Raw genomic sequence first — 19590 nt, forward strand, 5'->3', positions numbered from 1 at the left:
CACCAGGACTCAGACTTGTTGGGGAGGGAGATGGAAGTTTTTAACTGTTCACGGACTGATGAGACGATTTCTGTTGTCTGGAATCATCGCCGGCCTCCATGGACTCACGTCTGCTCTTCAACCATTTTGTACAGTTTCCTCTCGTCGTCCACGTTGGATTCCTTCCTGCATTCGACTTGACAGTCGGCCAAAGCCTCCAGACTGCCCCTGCCATGGTGTAAATTTAGAGCTGCATTCAAAGTACCTCGACTCAAAGTTAACAACGGACTGTACAACGACATCAACTATTCTTCCATTTGACACATTTCTTTAATATTTCACTTTCTCTCTTTATCTCGTCACTCTGATTTCGTCATTTCTTTTCTGATCTCAAGTGCCAAAGTTCAACCCTGGAGGTGAATTTTGATTCTGTCACATGTCTCTGTGAAGTATTATTACGATAGACCAGCCTTGTCGCTGGGTGATTTACAGCCTTCATCACTCTTACTCAGTTTAGGGTGGTCTGGTATGTTTTTTTATTTTTTTTTATTTTCCCAAAGCCGTGCTACTTTTTAAAACAGTCAAAATGTAAGAAAGCACAGTAACGTTTGACGAAAGTCGAATGATTTGTAAAGTGCTGTTCAGTCCACCTCATCGGAAATAATCACAAAACATTGGTGAATTCACTCACTCACATACATGCAAGTAGATCCGGGTCAAAATTATATGAGCAGTTTTAAAACAAGAATTTTCGGGTTCTTCGTGATTTGGTCGAAAGTGTAACGTCGCAGGTCTCAGTTTGTTTGTCTTTTAATCATTTAATTCAAGCTCCCGTTCTCCATGTGGACTAAGATTTTGGCATTAGTAAAGAGGAAATGTTCTATGCTTATAATTTACATACATTTGTTTCGAGATAAAACAGGAGCATTTGTCTGCAGGACACACAACATGTGGGGGAAAGTCTCTCTTTTCATCAAAATTCTGTTTTGATCAGTCTTTTGTCATAGTTGGGTGATTTTCGGGACGTTCACCAGAGTCAATGCAACAAAATCCAAACACATTTAGATGCTGACGTTATCAGAATTTGTCTTTTTTCTTGTGTGACGTAACATTTGAGTAACTTTTCTTCAGGTTTGTTCAAACAAGTTCACTGCAAAAACAGTGATTCAAATGTAATCCCAGTCATATTCATATTGTACTAGAAATGTTATTTGAAAGCATTTTTCTTTAACTAAATTATGAGATTCCAGGCCGGTTACATGAGGAGCAAATCTCATCATGTGCAAATCATTCCTTTCTTTATTCAAGCTCACAAATTCAATTCCAAGAACACTCAAGTTGAGATTAGGATGTTTTGCTTTTTGATTTTAACAATTCTCACGTCTTTTTCCCTGAATTCAGCCGGACTTTTAGTTGGTGAAAACAGAATAAATGAATCGTTTGGAATTTTATAATTAGTGATATTTCTCTGTTAACTTTGCCTCGTGTGTCAGAAAAATATTTTTTTTCTGTGCTCAAAGTTTTGGATTCTGTTTGCAAAGTCAAAGCGTGAAAGGGATCATTTCCTTTGTTCGACGTCTGCGCTGAACTGACCCGACCTTCCATCCTCTTCTTACGAGATGTGACGTTGACTCTGAGGCTCGCGGCCGTCCTCGCTCGGCTTCGGCTTCAACGCTCCTGGATACCAAAAAGAAGCAGAGAGACCGAATTTTTTACCCCACGTGTTGGGATCAGCTTTACTCTGGTTTTCTTTTCCGTCTCCATTGGAGGGATTTTTCTTCTCGGTGGTACTTGTTGGTTTCCCATGACGCTCCAGTTGTTGCTCCAAAGCCAAAAACTAATTGCAAAGCAGTTCTATGGATTCAAATGGAGAACAGAAACACCCCGATGGCACACGAATCCAGACGATGTTTGAATAGATTTTTATGTCTCCATTTTGTGAATAAGTCATTCTTTTTTTGTTTGTTTCATTTACTTTTCACGCTACAGTTGTATGTGAATTAGCCTGAGAACGCTCTATATACAGTATGTAGATAAGCACCTTTTACTCTTTTCTTTTTCATCTTTGAATTCAGGCAGTTTTTAACGCAACTCATTCGATTTTGTGTGAAATCAAGTTTGCGATTTTATACGCAGGCTCCCCCTCCCCCAAGATGGCTTCACTCTGACAAAGGTGGAAAAATAAGTGTCAACGTCGCCCCCTGGCTGGGATTTTTAGATTTACTACGAATAAAGTTCAGTTTTTAAAAAAAACGCAGTTTTTTTTTTTTTTTTTTTTTTTTTAAACAGGTGTTTGTATTTATTACACATGTACAAAATCGTGGAGAGTTACACCAAAAAAAAAAAAAAAAAAAAAGACCCAGAGCGAGACCCCTTCCACCCCCACCCACCTCCACCCCGGCTCCCCGCCTCTCCCCTTGGACTCGCCCGCTGAGCGCTGGAGCCGAGGGGCCAAGCGGCGCCGGAGTGACGCACAGATTCTGCCTCAGTCGTGTTTTCAAAAGTCATTGGAGTGAACTGACAAGGAGCGGCCATGCAAGGCAACGCACCGGGCTTGGGGTTTTTATTTTATTTTTTTGTTTTGTTATTTTTCCAAGGAGGGAGGCTCCTCCTCCTCCTCCTCCTCTTCCTCCTCCTCAAAAAAAAAAAAAGAAAAAAAACTACTCTTCACTTTGCCTGTCAAATATTATGGGAGCTTCATGTAATGATGCTTTTTAGTTTTTCATATAAAAGGAAGAGAGACATGAGAAAAATAACAATTTGTAAAACATAAAATGTTTTATTTGTTGCATGTCTTTTTGTTCTTCAATAAAATAACGTACTGCAGTGTTTTTTTGAATGTTAACTTCTTTTTTACGAGGATTTCAGAGTGAACTTGTGGAGCCTTTTTCTTGACAGGTTTTAAAGTTTTAAGATCTCTGCGTATGTTTTAAAAAAAAAACAACAACAACAAGGTATCAAATGGGATTTTGAAAAAAAACATGTATTTTTTATTCCGATTATTTTTTTTTTTTTCTGGGAAGAAAAAAATAAATAAAACAGCCGAAGGAGTGTAGGTTTGATGATCTCTAAATTTGTACTGGCAATGCATATCCCAAATAAATAGTTCCTTTTGTTGCATAAGTGGGGGTTTTGTTGTTTTTCGCTGCTCTGAAGCACAAACAGGAGTGAGACTTTGCGAACGGGGTCAGGGTCAGGAGTCACTGGAGGACACAAGTTCACACGTCGCAGACTTGTCAGTGCCGTATCTCACGATAACATCGCACCTCTCACTTTTCTGACTGTGTGGCGGCACGCAGGCTTTTTTTTTCTTTCTCCATTTTAATCGGCACACCAACCACGAAGGACACAGTGCCAGAGCGTGTTCCTCCTCACCTCCTCCACGTTCCCCCTCGACGCTGTAGCCGGCGAGGGGTGTGAAGGGGGACATTTTCACAGTCTCCAAAGTGAGTGAAAGCTGCACGCTCCGAGCAGACAAGACGCCGCTGCTGCTGCCGCCGCTACGTTACCTCAGCCATCACCCTTCTCCAAACCCTGCAATCCCCTCCGAGGCACGGCTAATGTGCGTCCCCTGGAAGACGCACAATCCACACTTATCTCTCTCCTCCAGATAAACCTCGACGGGACGTTTGATTCTGTTACTTTTCGACGCGCTGCCTCCCCCCTGGAAGGAAAGAGAGGGAGGGGAAAGGGGCCCCGAGTACGCTCACTTGTGGATTAGCGAGGTTCCCAGGAGCGTCGGAAATCAAGGGAGCGTGACAGAGATTGTGGGAGTGACATATGCAAACATGATCAAGTGTAATTACATGGAGGAGCCTCCTTGTTTCTATCAAAGAGTCTTCTTTTTAGCAAAAAAAAAAACAAAAAACAAAAAAACGTGCCGGACGTGTTTAATTTATTCATGCACTCCAACAAACCAAAGCCCATTGTGAGTCTCATTCAGTTATGACAGGGTAAGAAGGAGTAAATCCCATTTGGAAGGCAAAGCGGTGTTCATTCTCTTGAATTTCTGACTCCACCAACGACTGAGGCACGACGACGAGCCGCGGCTTCATGAAGACTTTTACCCCGGGACGTTAAGTCAGTCTACCTGGTGAAAACATGTGGAATCTCTTAGTATTTCACCGAGTAACGATGACCGCGTGATGAAGAATAAATGCAAACCAGCCAAAGCTAGGGCTGTCAAAGCCAACGTGTTTAAATGGATTAAACTGCCATCATGATTAATTTGATTACATTTTTTTTAATCTCAATTAACCGATCGGCAGTGCAGAATGACTCAAAACATCTCTGGCAACGTATTTTCGGCAGTTTGTCCAATTTTACGCATTTTATTTTCAGCCGCCGAAGTCGTCAAAACCTTCACGGCGTTCGTGACAGTACGAGACGAGTTTAAATAATCATTTTTGCAGACTGTACGAGCTGAATCTGCGCCGACTCGACGTGATTACAGAAGAATAAAACATCATAAGTGTGCGCTATCAGGAAAAATAAAGGTGGTAAACATGGAAAGAACTCTGGCCCTGGTGGTTTTCTTATGTTTGGAGAAAAAAGGAGAACATGAACAAGGTCGTGGCTCGGAAAGAGAGGCGAACTGGGGAAGCCAATTTTGCAAAGAGAGCTTGAAGTAAGTACTGGTAAGCATGGAGTAGCACTTTAAGTTAACTACGTCATGTCATACTGCATTTCTATTGGTTTGTTTAAGCTGACGTCACCGCACAACGTCAGACAGTTCGATTAATCGCGATTTAACATAATTCATTAATTCAGTCACGATTGATTCTGCCTGAGTAAACAGACTGAAGAAAGAAGGGAATATATTTTCACCCTAACGTGTTTATCAATTTATTTATCGACAGTAAACTTCTATATTTTTTCAAAACAAATATCTATTCACATCAATGTTCTCGTTTCTAATTTTTCAGCAGCCGCTGAGACAAACTAACTTGTTGACGTTGTCCGAGAGGAGAGCTGAGCGCCTCTTATTTACGACGTTGCTGCGACTGAGAAGAGTCAACAGAGTCCAGACGAACGTTTGCTTCACGTTAATGTGGGATTTTAATCTGGAAGGGCTAAATGGTGATGATGAAATGGTCAAGGGAGTTTAGTTCCTTTTTACCAGCTGAAGTCTCTCGTCCAATGTTTTATTTTGACACACGAGCAAAAGCATGATGGGGAATCAAACCCTGAACGGCGGAACTGGAAGAGTCGTGTGCACTGCCAACTACCCCAGCCGCCTCACACTGAATTCCCATTAATGTGGGACTGATGCCTGTGGAAGCTGGAGTGCTTGTGGAAGATAGGCGTCGTAGTTGTATTTGTCTGGTTTGGCCTCGTGGTCGTCGGTGAGCCCTTTTCATCACGCAGGCTTTATATCAATCAGCCTCAACCAGACCGCAGTGCATGTGGCAGGCTCAGCAGGGCTGGAGAGGCTCGGGGCTCACATTATATCAATGACAATAACGAGGCTCATGAGAAGGCTGAGCTATTTCGTGACGCATAATGTGCCCGGCAGCGTGAGGTTCTCCTACGCCAAGGCTAAAGGAAGCCTTGGGGGGGGGGCAGACGACGGCGGGTCCGAGGTCCGAGGGCAGGGACGCAACGCAGAAGCTCCGTCTCAAGAAAAAAAAGGGTTTTGCCCTAATGCGACGGAACAAGTCTCCCCTCGCGCTGAGAGATCTCCTCGAAACTTACTCCGCCGAACGGGGCTGCACGCGGCAAATAGGGTCAAGTAATTAGTGTCTGTGGGTGTGTTCCAGTCAGCTCTGCAGATTTCAGATTTGGAGAGCGTTCAGGTTGGCACAGCCTCAGTTCTCCCATTGCCTATGCCACCACAGATTGCTAATGAATTCCTCTGATCCCCCCAACTTTCAGAAAGACGACGTTCGGAGAAGATTTCACAGATCAGCGTGCGTCATCTCAGCCTTTCAAGTTTCTTCAACCGTGCAGCATTTCAATTAGAATCCACGTTCTGTTCAGGTCTTTCTGTTTTTTCGGGGTGTGGGAGTTTTAAGGCTGGAGACTTGTTTTCTTTAGATTTGCCTAAAGCCTCCATAATGAGCGAGATAGGGACCTTATCGTGTTCTTCAATTACGGGGGGGGGGGGGGGGGGGGGGGGCTTTCAATTGGTGCCAGGAGACATGCTTATTAAAGAAACGAGAAAGTTATCTCTCCAAAACATGAATCGTAAAGGAAACAAAACGCATATTTTCCTGCTGATGATCAAGGACGCGGGTGTGCAGGGCTGTTGCGGTGATTAGCCGAGTGGGATCACTCGCGTCCAGCCTGCTGTCTGTGATACCTCCTCTGCTGAAATGTTTTGTGGACATGAAACCGTCTGACACGTTGGGTCAGCGTTAAGAGTGTCGCTTTGCAGGCAATCTTGTTCTTTTCAAAAGATACCAATGCTGATTATGTTGTCAGGAGGATTTACATCTGTTCCAAGCGGCCCCCCGTTGCCCCCTGCTGTGCACTGTACATCGTAATGTATGAGGCAGCTGTCATATTGCGTTTTCTCCATTACCCCGCCGCGCGCCGAGTGAGTCTGGAACGCGCTGGGTGTGATCCCAAAAGTCTGGATCTTCTCCCCCGAAACTCTCAGTCTTGATTTATGGGCACAAATAATGCTCGTATCAGCAGTCAAAACAGGGGGACCCGACACCGGCGCTATGGGATGTGGCAGCTCTGCTCCCAAGAGACGACGCTGTGCGGGTGAGACACTGCTGACCCCTCATGGACAAAGAGTCTGTGAGACGCAGCAGCTTAATATCAGCTGCTTGATAACAGGTTAATGTCAGCGGGGGAAAATACCCAGAGGCTAATCTGGGTGATTAAAAGAATAAGTAGAAGGCACACAAAAACATACACCCTCCAGCAGAGGCGACGCACTCATTTTATACCCCATTTACACGCAGCGGCGACTGGTCATTAGGGGCAGGTGGGGCTGAGCGCCACCTGTGTGTCAACAGAAAGGACTGCATGCATAGTATGCTATTAATTCTTTAAGATTATCTACAGTATTTTCTTGTCTGTGAATAAAGCTTCCTCTGATATAGGACATGATTACTGTGTGAGGACTGTACTTCCTGGTTCTTGGTCTCCTCTTGCCGTTTCAGGTTGTTTCCTCCTTATTTACACCGATGGTGCATTAGTGTTGCTCGCCCCTCTCTCACCATGCAGTGTGTATTGCACGCAGTAAAGTGTAAGTGCGCATGCTCAGGCTGTGGCTTCATTCAGATCACGTGACGTTGATGCCGAGTGGGGCTTGAAGCCCGAAGCCCACTAACAACGTCATTTCGATGCTCAGAGCTGATTGGCTGGCGCTGATTTAGGCACTGCTTCACAGAACCGGAGCGAGTCGTCACAAATACCAGCTTGTTAGCAGCGGAAGCTAACAAACAGTTAAGAATCAAAATTAATTAGGCCGATTGTTTACGAACTCTTACCTTAGCGGAGAATCTGAAGGTGACTCGTGGTAAGATGAGTGAGGCCGTGACCAACCGTTTCTAATAATCTTACAGATTTGCAGCCTTACGGCTGGTTGACGGTTGAGTTTCTGAAACAAATTGACATGATTTGATTTCTTTTTGAAAATGGCTTCCAAGGTATAACTTTTCGAAAAAAAGCAGGAGGCTCCGTCATCTGGTATAAATGTGAGAAAACACCACTTTGTCAGATTGACAATAAGAACATTTTCTCTGTTGTGTCAAGACTCCCAGTCCATATTCTCCTGGGACTTGGTACTCTTATTTTGAGTCACTGTAATAACAAGTTCTGAAACGAAAATGCAAAAAAGATGTGTTTTCACTTGAAACATGTAAACAGAGACTGAAATCAGCAGTGCCTCCTTTGAGCAGTGGGTGGCAGTGTTGAGTCACTGTGATCTGCTGTCTGTAAAACTCTGAGGTACATTTGTTTCCAGTTGATGTTTGTCATCATTGTGGGGTTTACTGCTGGACAGTGGTGGCGGAGATATGGCGGTCTAAAGGTTAGAGAAATGGACTTGAGGTTCTCGGGTTCAAATCCCAAGGCTGACAGGTCAACACTGTTACTCCCCGAGCGTGACCCTTGACCCCCAGCTGACTCATTACACCACCTATGGTTAATTGGTATTGCCCTCCATGACCAGCCCGGGTCAGATGACTAGAAAGTTAAGTACAAAAGACAAATTACATCAACGCTGTCGTTTCTTTTTTATTATTTGGATATTTTTTCAGAAAATCTTGAGTTGAAAAACAAACTGTAAAAGGACAAAAACTCGGCCTCTTTATTGTAAGTCATACGCCTCCTTCAAACTATGTCCTGTGAGCTCTGCAGGATGTCGCCTCTCTCGCTCTCTCTTTGTTGATAATTTTCAGCCTCATCTGTGAACAAGAGTGCGACCTTGTGCAGCTTTGAGCTGTCTCAGCAGAGCACCGGAGCGCGGCGGCTGACGCAGCGACACGTCGGGGGGGGGGGGGGTATGTAGGTCAGCTGTGGGCAGCCGTGACAGCAGGCGCGGTCACTGCATGGTGCGGGGTCCGCGACAGGGATTGGAGTGGACAGAGGGCCCCCGCTGCTCCCCACACCCCGGCCGTCAGCACCGATCCTCCCTCACCTCCCCCCTTAAACACTTTGACGTTATCAGGCCACACAGAGCGACGTCCAGCCTCATTACTCTCACCTTTGCTGCTGCAGCCAAATGGACAAAGAGGAAGTAAAAAAAAAAAAAGGGGGGGGGAGTAAAGAGACCCGAAGTCGGATCACGGTGCTGAAACATGCCGGGTGGTTATGTGATGGGGACAGTCCCCTCGGAGTCAATAGTCATTGTTTTCTTGATATACGCCCCGACACACAACCCAAGCAGCGCTTTGGCACAGTAGAAAATGTTGAATTACACGTTTTTTGAAAGGGATTCCTAAGTTTGAGAAACATAAGTGGCAGCATAGTGCCATCTAGTGGCTCAGATGTGAATAAACATGTCCAGAGACTCAAACTTATCACTACAGGGAGCGCTTCTACACAGTGGCACTGCTTCTCACATTGTGTGTGACGACTCCTGCTGCTCGCAGGACGGACGCAGATCTCATCGGTTGTACGGATGCATCGACCCGGAAGCGGACTTGATGTTCGTCTTGATGCTGCTCGGCATTTTTCCTGAGACAAGAGAAACACGCTGAATATGTTTTTCATGACCTATGCTGCGACAAATCAAATTAATTTGTGCTGTCACATGAGCGCTCTAGTATGTGGAAAGTATTTCAATTGAGTTTAAGAACATAAGCTGACATACATACATACAAAAACAAGATGATGGTTGACATTTAGAAGTAGAAATTTTCTGAAGATCACACAGCCGTTTTTCCACCTCTTCTTTTTTTTGATTCGAGTGGGAGAACCGGTAATCTACAGGGTCGATCTAATAAATCTGATCTTAACTTGTTTGTTTCTTGCTCTCCGTCACTGGCCTGTCCTCATTTTAGACCAAAACAGCCCTGCAGAAAACAGCCACTTCTGTGTTCCGCCGCCGCTGTATCATGGACGCACGAATCCGATCTCTTAATGACGGGTGAGGAGGTCTCTTACCTGGTGGCCCCTGCTGCTGTGGAGCGACGGGCCCGCCCATCCCAGCCTGTTGGCCTGATCCTCCACCGAGAGTGACCTGCTGTAAGGTGGGACCCCCGCTCATCATTGGCCCCTGGCCAGGGTGACCAGGGGCCACGGGACCAGGGGGCCTGCACTTGGAAAGTCCCTTTCCAAAAGCCACAGCACCGACCAGCGCATTGGTGTCAGCGGGGTTGAACGACGGTTTGTTCTGTCTCATTCCTGGAAGTTTGATTTGAAAAAAAACCAAAAACAATGCAGGAAGTTTTGAAATGTTGAATCAATTTTCTAAAACCAAGAGCAGAAGAGAGAAAAATACCTGAACTATCTCCATCTCTGTCGTCACGCGGGTTGTTCAGTTTCTCCAGCAGATTCGAGCAGAGCTTGTTCAATGTCTGGATCTGTTTCTGTCGGGGGGGGGGATATGCCGGGAAGAGTTCAAAACCACTGAAAATACTCAAAAACAAAAAAGAAAGAGACATTAGTGAACATGGTGACTGACTGACCTGAGCCACTTCGGGGCCGATGCGTGCCGCCTCAGTGCTCAGCTGCTTCTCCTGCTCCTCCACCTCCGGGTCGGGCTTGGTACGAAGGTAATCAGGTACAATCTCATGGCTGAACACCGGCACTCGCTGCTCCGTGAGTTTCTGACGGGGAGATAGGAAAGACAAATGAATTTAAAGATTGAGAAGGAAAAACAAAACAACAAAAAAACACACACACAAGCTGTTGCAGTAGTACACACCGCCAGGTCGTCGTCTCTGTCCGGCGACAGGAGCAGTGGGATTATGACCTGGTTGCGAAATGACGGCGTCTTCTCATTCCTCAGGAGCTTGTTGATGGTGTTGAGCTGACCGGACAGTAGTGCAAAATTATCCAGAACAGACGGCCTTCATGGGGGGGGGGGGGGAAACAAATACTGTTGTAAAAACAAGGTAAGGCAAGTACATTTGCAATTCAAAGTGCTTCCTGAAGGCAAAGAATTATGAGAAATTGCAATAAAAGCATAGAAATAAAACAAAATACAATAAAAGCATTTGAAAGATGAAAGGAAATCAAAACAGGAAAATTAAGCTAATAAAAATGCATTTAGAATACTGAGAAATTAGAATGAGTAATGCATTAAATTCACGAGAATGCTGCAGTGAAAAATAATATTTTCAGCCCCAATTTAAATAAGGTGACAGTTTTAGCAGACCTCAGCTGTTCATGAAGTTTGTTCCACATGTGGGGAGCATTGAAGCTAAAGTGCTGCTTCATTCTGTTTGGTTCTGCTTCTGGAAACACACATTAGATCTGTCCCAGACCACCTGAGGGGTCTGGATGCTTCACAGAGAACCAATAAATCTTGCACATATTTTAGGAAACCACTGATTTACTAAATACAGTTTTGGTCCGAGGCAGAAACTTCACATTTGGTAGACACACAGGTCAGTTACGAGTAGAAAGTGTTCACAAATCAAACAGCACACTACCATGACCTCTCCAGATCACCACTCTGTACAGCACTCAATCCAACGAGCACACTGCATTCAACAAAACTGAAATCGGCTTTTTTCCTCTTGATTCTGTTGCTAAACTTTGGAGTTGGGCTCCTCATCCTTGCATGTTGTTCCCACACGATTTACTAATTAAATTAATCGTACCAGTGTTGCCAGGGGCCCTGAGCTGATCCTTGACCTCCAGCGGAGGTTGCTTTAACAGGAGTAGTTAAAGGTCCGATTAAATGCAGCAAAATCTATTTCCCCAAAGGAATCAATAATGATGTGTATGAAGTGTGATACAAATCAACCAGGTGTTGCATCACTACAGTCTGTAGTTGGTGACTTTGAGCATTTCTGTGGAGGTGCACCTGGTTTTCGTAGAAGACGACATACTAAATTATATATGTGATCACAGTTCATTGTTCTACAAATCAATAGTATTCAGACTTTTGACTCACCAGGTCAGACGCTCGTACTCGTTCTCCAATTTGTAGATGAAACTGTGGAGAGCATTCTTAACGTGAGAGACACGGGAGATGAGAGACTCCACTGATGCCTCCAACTGCCTCTCTTCTCTTTGCTGGAAGACACAAAAATCACGGATGAATGAAGATCTCCACTTGAGTTTACATGATTATAGCAGCACAGCACCCCGTGTTTCGGATTAAGTGGTTCCGGTGTTAACTAGAGACCGACTTGACCGCTTGTAAGGGCAGATTATACAAATTGGACAGAAATCCAGAGCTGAACTTGGGCCAGCACCTTTAAACAGCGTTAGGTGTAAAGTTTCGTAATCCAGTACCTTTTGTATCTTAATGATGATACTATTAAAGCTAAAGGAAGTCACCAGTTAACACGGAAACCAGTTACCCCGAAACGCTGCAGTTAAGCGAAGCTAGCTATTTTAGCACAGTTATATTAATATGCGATTAATTCAATAAAAAACAGAAGGAACCAGAAACGAATCAACCTAACAAAACGAATCACGATTCAACTGATGCATAAATGATTTAATAGCGAGTCTCTTTGTCAAAAGGCTTGAATATTTCAAATGTTTTACCTGCATATTTGGGTTACAGTTCGATTCCCAGAGTGGTTAGCGCCGAGCCACTTCCGGTGACGTCACCTCCGCCCGCTTGCGCTTTTCCACTGAAAGACAGAAAATAGAATAAAATTTCGAAACGGATGATAAAAACATCAGCAATGAGGCAATTTCTACATGAAGCGAGTGTTGGAATTAATATTTTAAAAAAATCACCTGCATTGTTGTGTTGCGTGAGTTGGTGTGGTTTATTATACTTGATGTGGGTTCAGCTTTTGCGGCGATAAGAGCTTCAACTTATCTAGGAAGGCTTTCCACAAGGTTTAGGAGTGTGTTGATGGGAATTTTGGACCATTTGTGAGGTCAAAATAGTCATTCACAACAGCTTTATTAGATTTTCAACTGTATAATTAATCAGTGTTTACATTCTTAAATGTAATTTTGAAACTTCAATGCAACATGACACCTTTTGTAGATATGGCAAAACTTTACAACCCCATGAGCTGTGCTATTGTAATTTTCAAAAACTAAACAAAGTCAATTTTCTTTGTGTGGCTCCAAATAAAATTTATTGGAAGATGACAAAAGCGGCTCTTTTGGTCATTTAGGTTGAGGAGCTCTGTGATATGCTGAGACTAGGGGGGGATAAAAAGAACAAATACTTTGGCAATATATTATTGGATAACGATCACAAAGCATTAGTCATCTCTTGCCCCCATCTGTCTCTGCCGAGTTGAATGGAGCATCACTCTGTACCGTCTCTTTCTATCCCTGAACACCGACTGGAACATCAGGAAGAATCCACCTTTGAGTCTGGTCCTGTAGAAAGTTTCTTATTAACTTATTCCTTATTAAAAGGGAGTTTTTCCTTTCCACCATCTCCTCTGCTTGCTCATGTGAAACTAAACAAATTTACAGAAACAAAAGTTGTACAGAAACAGTTTTAGGGAAACAGCTGCTGAAATGCACAAAACAAAAAGACCAGTATTGAGGTACTGATGAGCGAGTTATCTTCTCAAATTCATTATTCCTGACAAACTGTATCACACAGAAAACACAGAGCCGTTTGCTTGTGTAGTGCTTTTATTTCAATGCAAAAACAGGAGTTGTTAGAGAAACCGATCACAGCATAGAGTGCAAAAGCTAATAGATGTTAATAGTTTTCTTCCGCTGGTGAATTCACCTTATAGAATAACTGGTTGGTGTTTTGATTCAGCTTTCTTTACTGTGTTATTTCAATTGCGTCACATTTCAGGTATTCACTATGATGTAGAAAAAAAAAGGTAGCGTCGCCAAGTGTAAAGAACATTTTCTTATTTATTCGTGGCCCACACGAGAGAACTCAAAGCATTTAGAAGAGGCTGTCCACATTGCCCATCTCCACCACCACGGTCTTCAGCTGGGAGTAGTACTCAATGGTCACCTGGCCGTTCTCTCTGCCGAAGCCTGTGGAGAGAGCAAGTGATTAATAGAAAAGTTTAGTACTCGTGGTTAATTGTTGACAGCTCACAGCCTCTTACCTGAATTCTTGTACCCTCCAAATGGGACCTCCACGGGGCTGACGTTGTAATTATTGATGAAGCAGGTTCCCGCCTGCAGGTTCTCCGCCACGCGATGCGCTCTGGAAATGTCCCTGTGCACAAAACGAAATGACAAACAAATGTAGCACGCGTAACATGGCAAAAACCTGCGAAGGGGTTAACGCTGGACGATATTACTGGCTGTGAAATTAAACGGCAACAAACTCCTCGACTTGGAGAACGCCGCAGCCAATCTGCTGACCTGGTAAAGACTCCAGACGCCAGTCCAAAGGTGGTGTTGTTGGCCCGCTTCAGCACTTCCTCCTCTGTGTCAAAGGCCATGACCGACATGACGGGGCCAAAAATCTCCTCCTTCACACAAGTCATGTCGTCTCTGCAGTTGTCTGCGGCGAGAGATCAGTGACATTCTGCATCGCAGCACAAACACTTAAACACACAGCGTTCAGCTTGAGTCGTAACTGAAACAGAAACATCAACATGACCACATGACTAACAGCCACTTCATGGAAAGGTGGTGGAATAATACATTTATTAGGGAAATGAAACACGGGGAGCTTTCTTTGTTGCTTGTCATGTCGCTAATGTTAAAAATGATGTTACTAATATTACTGTAGGTTAAATATAGAATATGTATCGTCATGTTGTGATGCTGCTCGTCGTGTTGTTTCTATAATGTATTGCATACAGCTTTTTGTATTCTGTATGAATCATTGTTTTTAACCAGGTGATACATTTTAATGATTATATTGCTAATGTTACTCATTTTTATTGTAGGTTATATTTGTAATATGTATTATCATGTTTTCTGTACATGGCCCCTGAAAAATAAGCAAATAAACTAAACTCATGTAACCCAGCAAATGAAGGTTATAAAAGGATGAGAGTTTTTTTTTTTTTTTTTTTTTAAAAGCCTTTAAACTGACAATTACACAGAAGTGGGCTGAACGACGGCTGATCACCCAGACACACTGAGCATGGGAGCAAAGTGTTTGACGTAACAGTCGCCACCAAAAACTCCGTCATGGCATCTATAATACAAGGACATTTAGCCGCAGTCTGAAAGAGACGCTGACATCTTAAGTTGCCTCAAACGTAGAGTTTTCAGCTAGAAAGTCCGTGTAGGAGTTTGAGCTGCATGTAGGCCTGACGAGGATCGTTTAAGTCAAACCAGAGATTTATTTTTTTCCTTCACCAGGACTATTCATTTAACATTTTTTTGTGATTGCGCACACATGGTACCTGCAGACCACGTGATCAACTTTTATGGTCATTAAGTTCTTTAAGAATCTACAAAGTGCAATGCTCTGCAGACAAGGCAACACGTCACATGTGAATCTAAACCTCTTGCCAGGCTACCAGCTGCCGACTGTGTGTACGTGTGTTTGTGTTGTACATACCAAGTACACAGGGTGACATAAAATAGCCCCCTGCCAATTTAGGGTCACTTGGGGTGAAAGGTTCTCCTCCACAAAGCACTTTGGCTCCCTGGAAAATAAATCTTTATGAAAGTGGAGAACATATCGACCTCTTAACAATCGCTAGTCCCTTCCTCCCAATGCAACACACCTCTTTCTTGGCCTGACTCACAAATCCCAGCACTTTGTCCAGTTGGGGCTTGCTGATCAGAGCGCCCATCCGGGTACCGTCCAGCAGGGGGTCACCCACCGGGATGGCCTTGGTCCTTTTGACCACTTCCTCCAGGAACTTTGGCATGATCTCTCTCTGCACAAACACTCTGGTCCCGTTGCAGCAAACCTTGAAATAGTCCGGACATATTGCATCGTGAAAGTCAACTCAACAGTACTCTCCTTTGGACCGGTCACACTTAACAGGTTTACGATATTATCATAATTGTTGTTTTTGACGAGGTGTAATTTTACATTATTGAGTATTTACACAATCTTCAAAATCCAGGAAAAGCTGGATTTGGGAAAATAAACTTTGAATGCAATGTTTTCTGGACCAAAGAGACCAAGTGAAAGCGTTGAAAAACTGTGGAATCTGACCCCTTTAAGTGACTCACTTATTTGCTGCACACTTGCATGCGGTACCTTTGACCTCACCAGAGACCGAACCTGAACGTTTACTCATGTAATGTCTCTACATTGGGGTTTAAAGAAAATATACAAGAGCTGCTGTTCTGAAACTTTGTGTCCATCCATAGTTATCCTGGTAAGCAAAGATGATTTTCCTAATTTTATTTGTAAAAAAAACAAAAAGAAAATCACATTTTAAAAGGATATCGTCACAGATAAACTAAAATAATATATATATTGATTCTTTTTTTTTCTTTCACCTATATCGCACACCCCTAGTCACATTTGATACACGAAGCTGGCGAGTCTCACCTGCCCCTGTGTCAGGAAGTTGGCCATGAGAGCTCCATTGATAGCATTCTCCAGCTCGCAGTCTTTGAAGATGACGAGAGGAGACTTGCCCCCGAGCTCCAGAGTTACCTGCTTCACCCCCTTGGCAGACATTTCCATGACCTGGGGGTCGAGAGGCAGAGGTGTTGGTGTTGATGGTGGGGTTACACACACACACACACGGCACTGTGCCGGTACCTTCTTGCCCGTGGGAACGCTGCCGGTGAAGGAGACTTTAGCAACTGTGGGGTGTTGGCAGAGCAGGGAGCCGGTCTCGGCGCCGCCCTGGACCACACAGAAGAGCCCATCGGGGACGCCGGCCTCTTTGTATATCTCAGCCAGGATCACGGCAGTCACAGGAGTCATAGGAGAAGGCTTGAATACCATGGCATTGCCTGAGGACACAACCACAGTTTGGTTTTGTTTTTTAACTGAAGAGAAACAAGCAAAAACAGCAGTGTGATCTTTTAAAGCATTTATGCCTTCTGACTTTGCCTGATGTTGGTGAGCCACACGAGACCCTGTAGCGCCGCATTATGTAATAACGGTGCGATATGTAATAATGTAATATATTTTCAACTGATCATTTTACTCATTTATAGATTGGGCATTCTGGTCGTCTACCCACTAACAATATTTTCCAGCTCGCACCGGCTCCTTCACCACAAGAACTTTAATTCGAGGACACTTGTTCAGTGGATTTCACACTAGTTTATATCAACTCACCACACGCCAAAGCTGGAGCGGACTTCACTATCGCAATCTGGAAGGGATAGTTCCAGGCACCGATTCCCGCACAGACGCCAAGCGCCTCCCTCCGGGTGTAGGCGAACGCCCCGTTGGGAAGCTGGATGTGTTGGCCTTGAGCGAGTAACAACAACAACCGCATCTTTAAACAGTAGTGAAGTAAAAAGGCGCCAACGAGCTGGGAGCTATAACTTTGTTGGTTCACCTACCTGCCAGCGTACTGGCCAGGCCGGCGTAGTACTCAACGCACTGCCAAGCGAAGTCGATATCCGCCAGGGCTTCGGTGATGGACTTGCCGTTGTTGATCACTTCCAGTTTTGCTATCTGATCCCTTTTTTCCTGTTTTAGCGGGAGCAGAGGAGGAAAAAATTATGCTGTGCAGAGCTCTAGAAGCATTTGTGTGCATCTTTACCTTCATCAGTTATAGTTGGAAGGAAGTTCATGTATTTGTCTGTGTGCATTTCTTTCACTTACTGGTTTGTATGTATGAATTTTACCTACTTTTCGCAAAAAACTATTAACCAAAATTGCATGAAATCTTCATGGATGATTCGTCATCATCCAAGGACCAATTGAGTCGATTTTGGAATGTTAAAGGCTAAATGTTTCAGAATAAAACTCAAAAAGCTACAAAAAAAATGCCCCATACAAAGCGGGTGAGAGAGAGAGGGGAGGAGATCAGCGTCTGTTGCCATGGAGACGCTCCTTGCTCAGTGTTTCACACAGTCATGTAGCTGAAGTTCTAGTTAAGATTATGCAATGACAGCAGACAGTAAACTCTTTGTCCATCATAAGACAGAGGCAACACAGGCGCACAAAGAGTGGATTTGGGCAAATGTAGGCCATCAGAGAAAGGGGGGTGGGGGGGGGGGGGGGGGGGGGCTACTATCTCGCTTTGGCTTGCAGTGGTCTGTATCAATTTGAGTTATGCAACACTGCAACCAGACTGAATCACTCCCCTGCTCCACACATACTTTGACCCCGACTTGACCGTCTCACCCTGATGATGCGTGCGGCATCCAGCATCACCCGGGCCCTCTCCATGCCCGACATCTTGCTCCACTTTAGGTAGGCTGCGTGGGCACTCCTCATGGCTTCGTCCACCTCCTCGGCCTTGCAGGGAATCACCTTGCAGAGGACCCTCCCTACAGAGACCAGAGTACAAGGGTTCAGACGGCTGACTGAGCACAAGAGCGTCACATTATAATCTAATCACACCAGTTTACTGAAGCCAGGTGATAGTTATTTTAAAACGCCATGGTGCGTTTCAAATAGGTGGCCTGAGCTTACTGAAAACATCAGGGAGGCTTTACTGGCGTAGCAATGTAACATGTGGAACTTTCTCTACTGATATGGTAGGAAAACTACGAATCGGACTGATTTCCACAATACATGTCAGACAGCGTTCGACTATATCATAACGTATAACAGAGTTCTCCAATATGTGCAATTTCTAGAATGTGTGTGTGTGTGTGTGTGTGTGTGTGTGTGTGTGTGTGTGTGTGTGTGTGTGTGTGTGTGTGTGTGTGTGTGACAGAGTTCTAGAATGTGTGTGTAGCAGTTCTATAATTGTTGAGTGACAGAGGTGAGAACGTGTGTATCAGACTTAACGTCATTTGCGTGACAGAGTTCAAGAATACGTGTGAATCAGTGCCATATAGAGCTTAAAACATTTTCTTCTCGTAACACGATTACTCTTCTGGAAATATCGATAAATAAGTGCATTTAAAAGTAGACATTTTGAAGTTTTCCCTAAAATGCGACATAAACTAGAAGAGTTGCAAAGAGAACCAAATGTCTAAAGTCCGCCCCACTGAAAGAGGGAAACGAAAAAAAAAAAAACTGCCGTTATACAAGAACTTGTCCTCGGGCTGCGTTTAGCGTTTCCTCCCTCAAAACAAACAGAAAAAAAGTTCTGGAGCGATTTTATTGGGGTTTTTTGTTGTTTTTTTTAAACATATTCACCGGTGGCTGGTTCAAACACATCCTCGGCGTCGGTGTTGTTCCGGGGGGCGACTCGCTTCCCGTCCCAGAAGTTGAGGTGGTCGGTGATCAGCAGGGATCCCGTGGAGGCTCCGGGCATCTTGTCGAGGACCGACTGGGCCATGTTGAGTCGATGGTGGCGCTGCAGAGACACGGAGACTTGATGGGTTAATGGCGGTGCGGAGGCAACAAACACTGTGCTAAGCTAACGACGAGCTCGGCCACAAAAGCGTTCGGAAAGTCGACTGTTTTCAATCGTTGCGACTCACAGGAAGATTTACCTCCGCTGCTCTGCTGATGCTTGTGCACAAGGAGCTCCGCAGAGAGGATCGTTAGTTATCAGAGGAGCTCCACGCCTTGGCTGCACACGCCCCCTCAAAGAACCCTGGCTGGGCACGCCCCCTCGAGCAGCCCCGCCTGGACACGCCCCCTCGAGCAGCCCTGGATGAACCCTGGATGGACACGCCCCCTCGAGCACCCCCGCCTGGACACGCCCCCTAAATGAACCCTGGCTAGACACGCCCCCCTCGAGCAGCCCTGCCTGGACACGTCCCCTCAATGAACCCTGGCTGGACACGCCCCCTCCAGCGTGGGGCGCGGACGGCCCATGTTACACAACATTCTGGTTTAATAGTTTATGTATGAATTCAGGCAGTGGTTCACACTCCTCTTAACACTAGAGCTGTGATCGTCTCAGTCCGAAGGTTGCAGGTTCGAGTCCTCATCCATCTCCTCGCTGGAGGCCAACACTCACGTTGGACAGGGCTCAAATCCCAAGTGAAACCTTGTGACTGGAACGCATTGAAAATGACTTTGATGTGTGAATGTATCACTAGTTTGATGAGTATATTAACCTTATTATAGGT

The 19590-nt window shown here is 44.7% G+C and overlaps 2 protein-coding genes across 7 annotated transcripts; both read right to left on the reverse strand.

Moving 5' to 3' along the window:
- Nucleotides 1–532: 532 nt before the first annotated feature.
- On the reverse strand, nucleotides 533–12196 carry med8 (mediator complex subunit 8). Of its 4 annotated transcripts, none has more exons than XR_013935710.1 (9): nucleotides 12106–12166; nucleotides 11504–11625; nucleotides 10307–10451; nucleotides 10068–10208; nucleotides 9881–9968; nucleotides 9544–9783; nucleotides 9000–9114; nucleotides 7425–7534; nucleotides 533–1656 (listed from the first exon to the last, which is right to left on the reverse strand). XR_013935710.1 is itself a non-coding variant. In XM_080473293.1 (8 exons), exons 1-7 carry the CDS (start codon nucleotides 12109–12111, stop codon nucleotides 9044–9046), a joined length of 813 nt encoding a protein of 270 aa, XP_080329419.1. In that variant the 5' UTR covers nucleotides 12112–12166; the 3' UTR covers nucleotides 533–1656; nucleotides 9000–9043. The 4 variants fall into 4 exon arrangements, 2 of the variants coding, with proteins under 2 accessions (XP_080329419.1, XP_080329418.1); XR_013935711.1 differs by lacking the exon at nucleotides 533–1656 and adding an exon at nucleotides 3854–4069; XM_080473293.1 differs by lacking the exon at nucleotides 7425–7534.
- Nucleotides 12197–13152: 956 nt separating this feature from the next.
- On the reverse strand, nucleotides 13153–19257 carry aldh9a1a.1 (aldehyde dehydrogenase 9 family, member A1a, tandem duplicate 1). Of its 3 annotated transcripts, none has more exons than XM_080474273.1 (12): nucleotides 19006–19257; nucleotides 18707–18866; nucleotides 17741–17886; nucleotides 16951–17080; nucleotides 16721–16855; nucleotides 16193–16389; nucleotides 15977–16117; nucleotides 15195–15383; nucleotides 15026–15113; nucleotides 13870–14011; nucleotides 13608–13720; nucleotides 13153–13533 (listed from the first exon to the last, which is right to left on the reverse strand). In XM_080474273.1, exons 2-12 carry the CDS (start codon nucleotides 18846–18848, stop codon nucleotides 13439–13441), a joined length of 1518 nt encoding a protein of 505 aa, XP_080330399.1. In that variant the 5' UTR covers nucleotides 18849–18866; nucleotides 19006–19257; the 3' UTR covers nucleotides 13153–13438. The 3 variants fall into 3 exon arrangements, with proteins under 3 accessions (XP_080330399.1, XP_080330398.1, XP_080330400.1); XM_080474272.1 differs by having other exon boundaries at nucleotides 18994–19257; XM_080474274.1 differs by lacking the exon at nucleotides 19006–19257 and having other exon boundaries at nucleotides 18707–18982.
- Nucleotides 19258–19590: the final 333 nt, after the last annotated feature.

Source organism: Lipophrys pholis, assembly GCF_963383615.2.
Source record: "Lipophrys pholis genome assembly, chromosome: 10".
NCBI lineage: Eukaryota > Metazoa > Chordata > Actinopteri > Blenniiformes > Blenniidae > Lipophrys > Lipophrys pholis.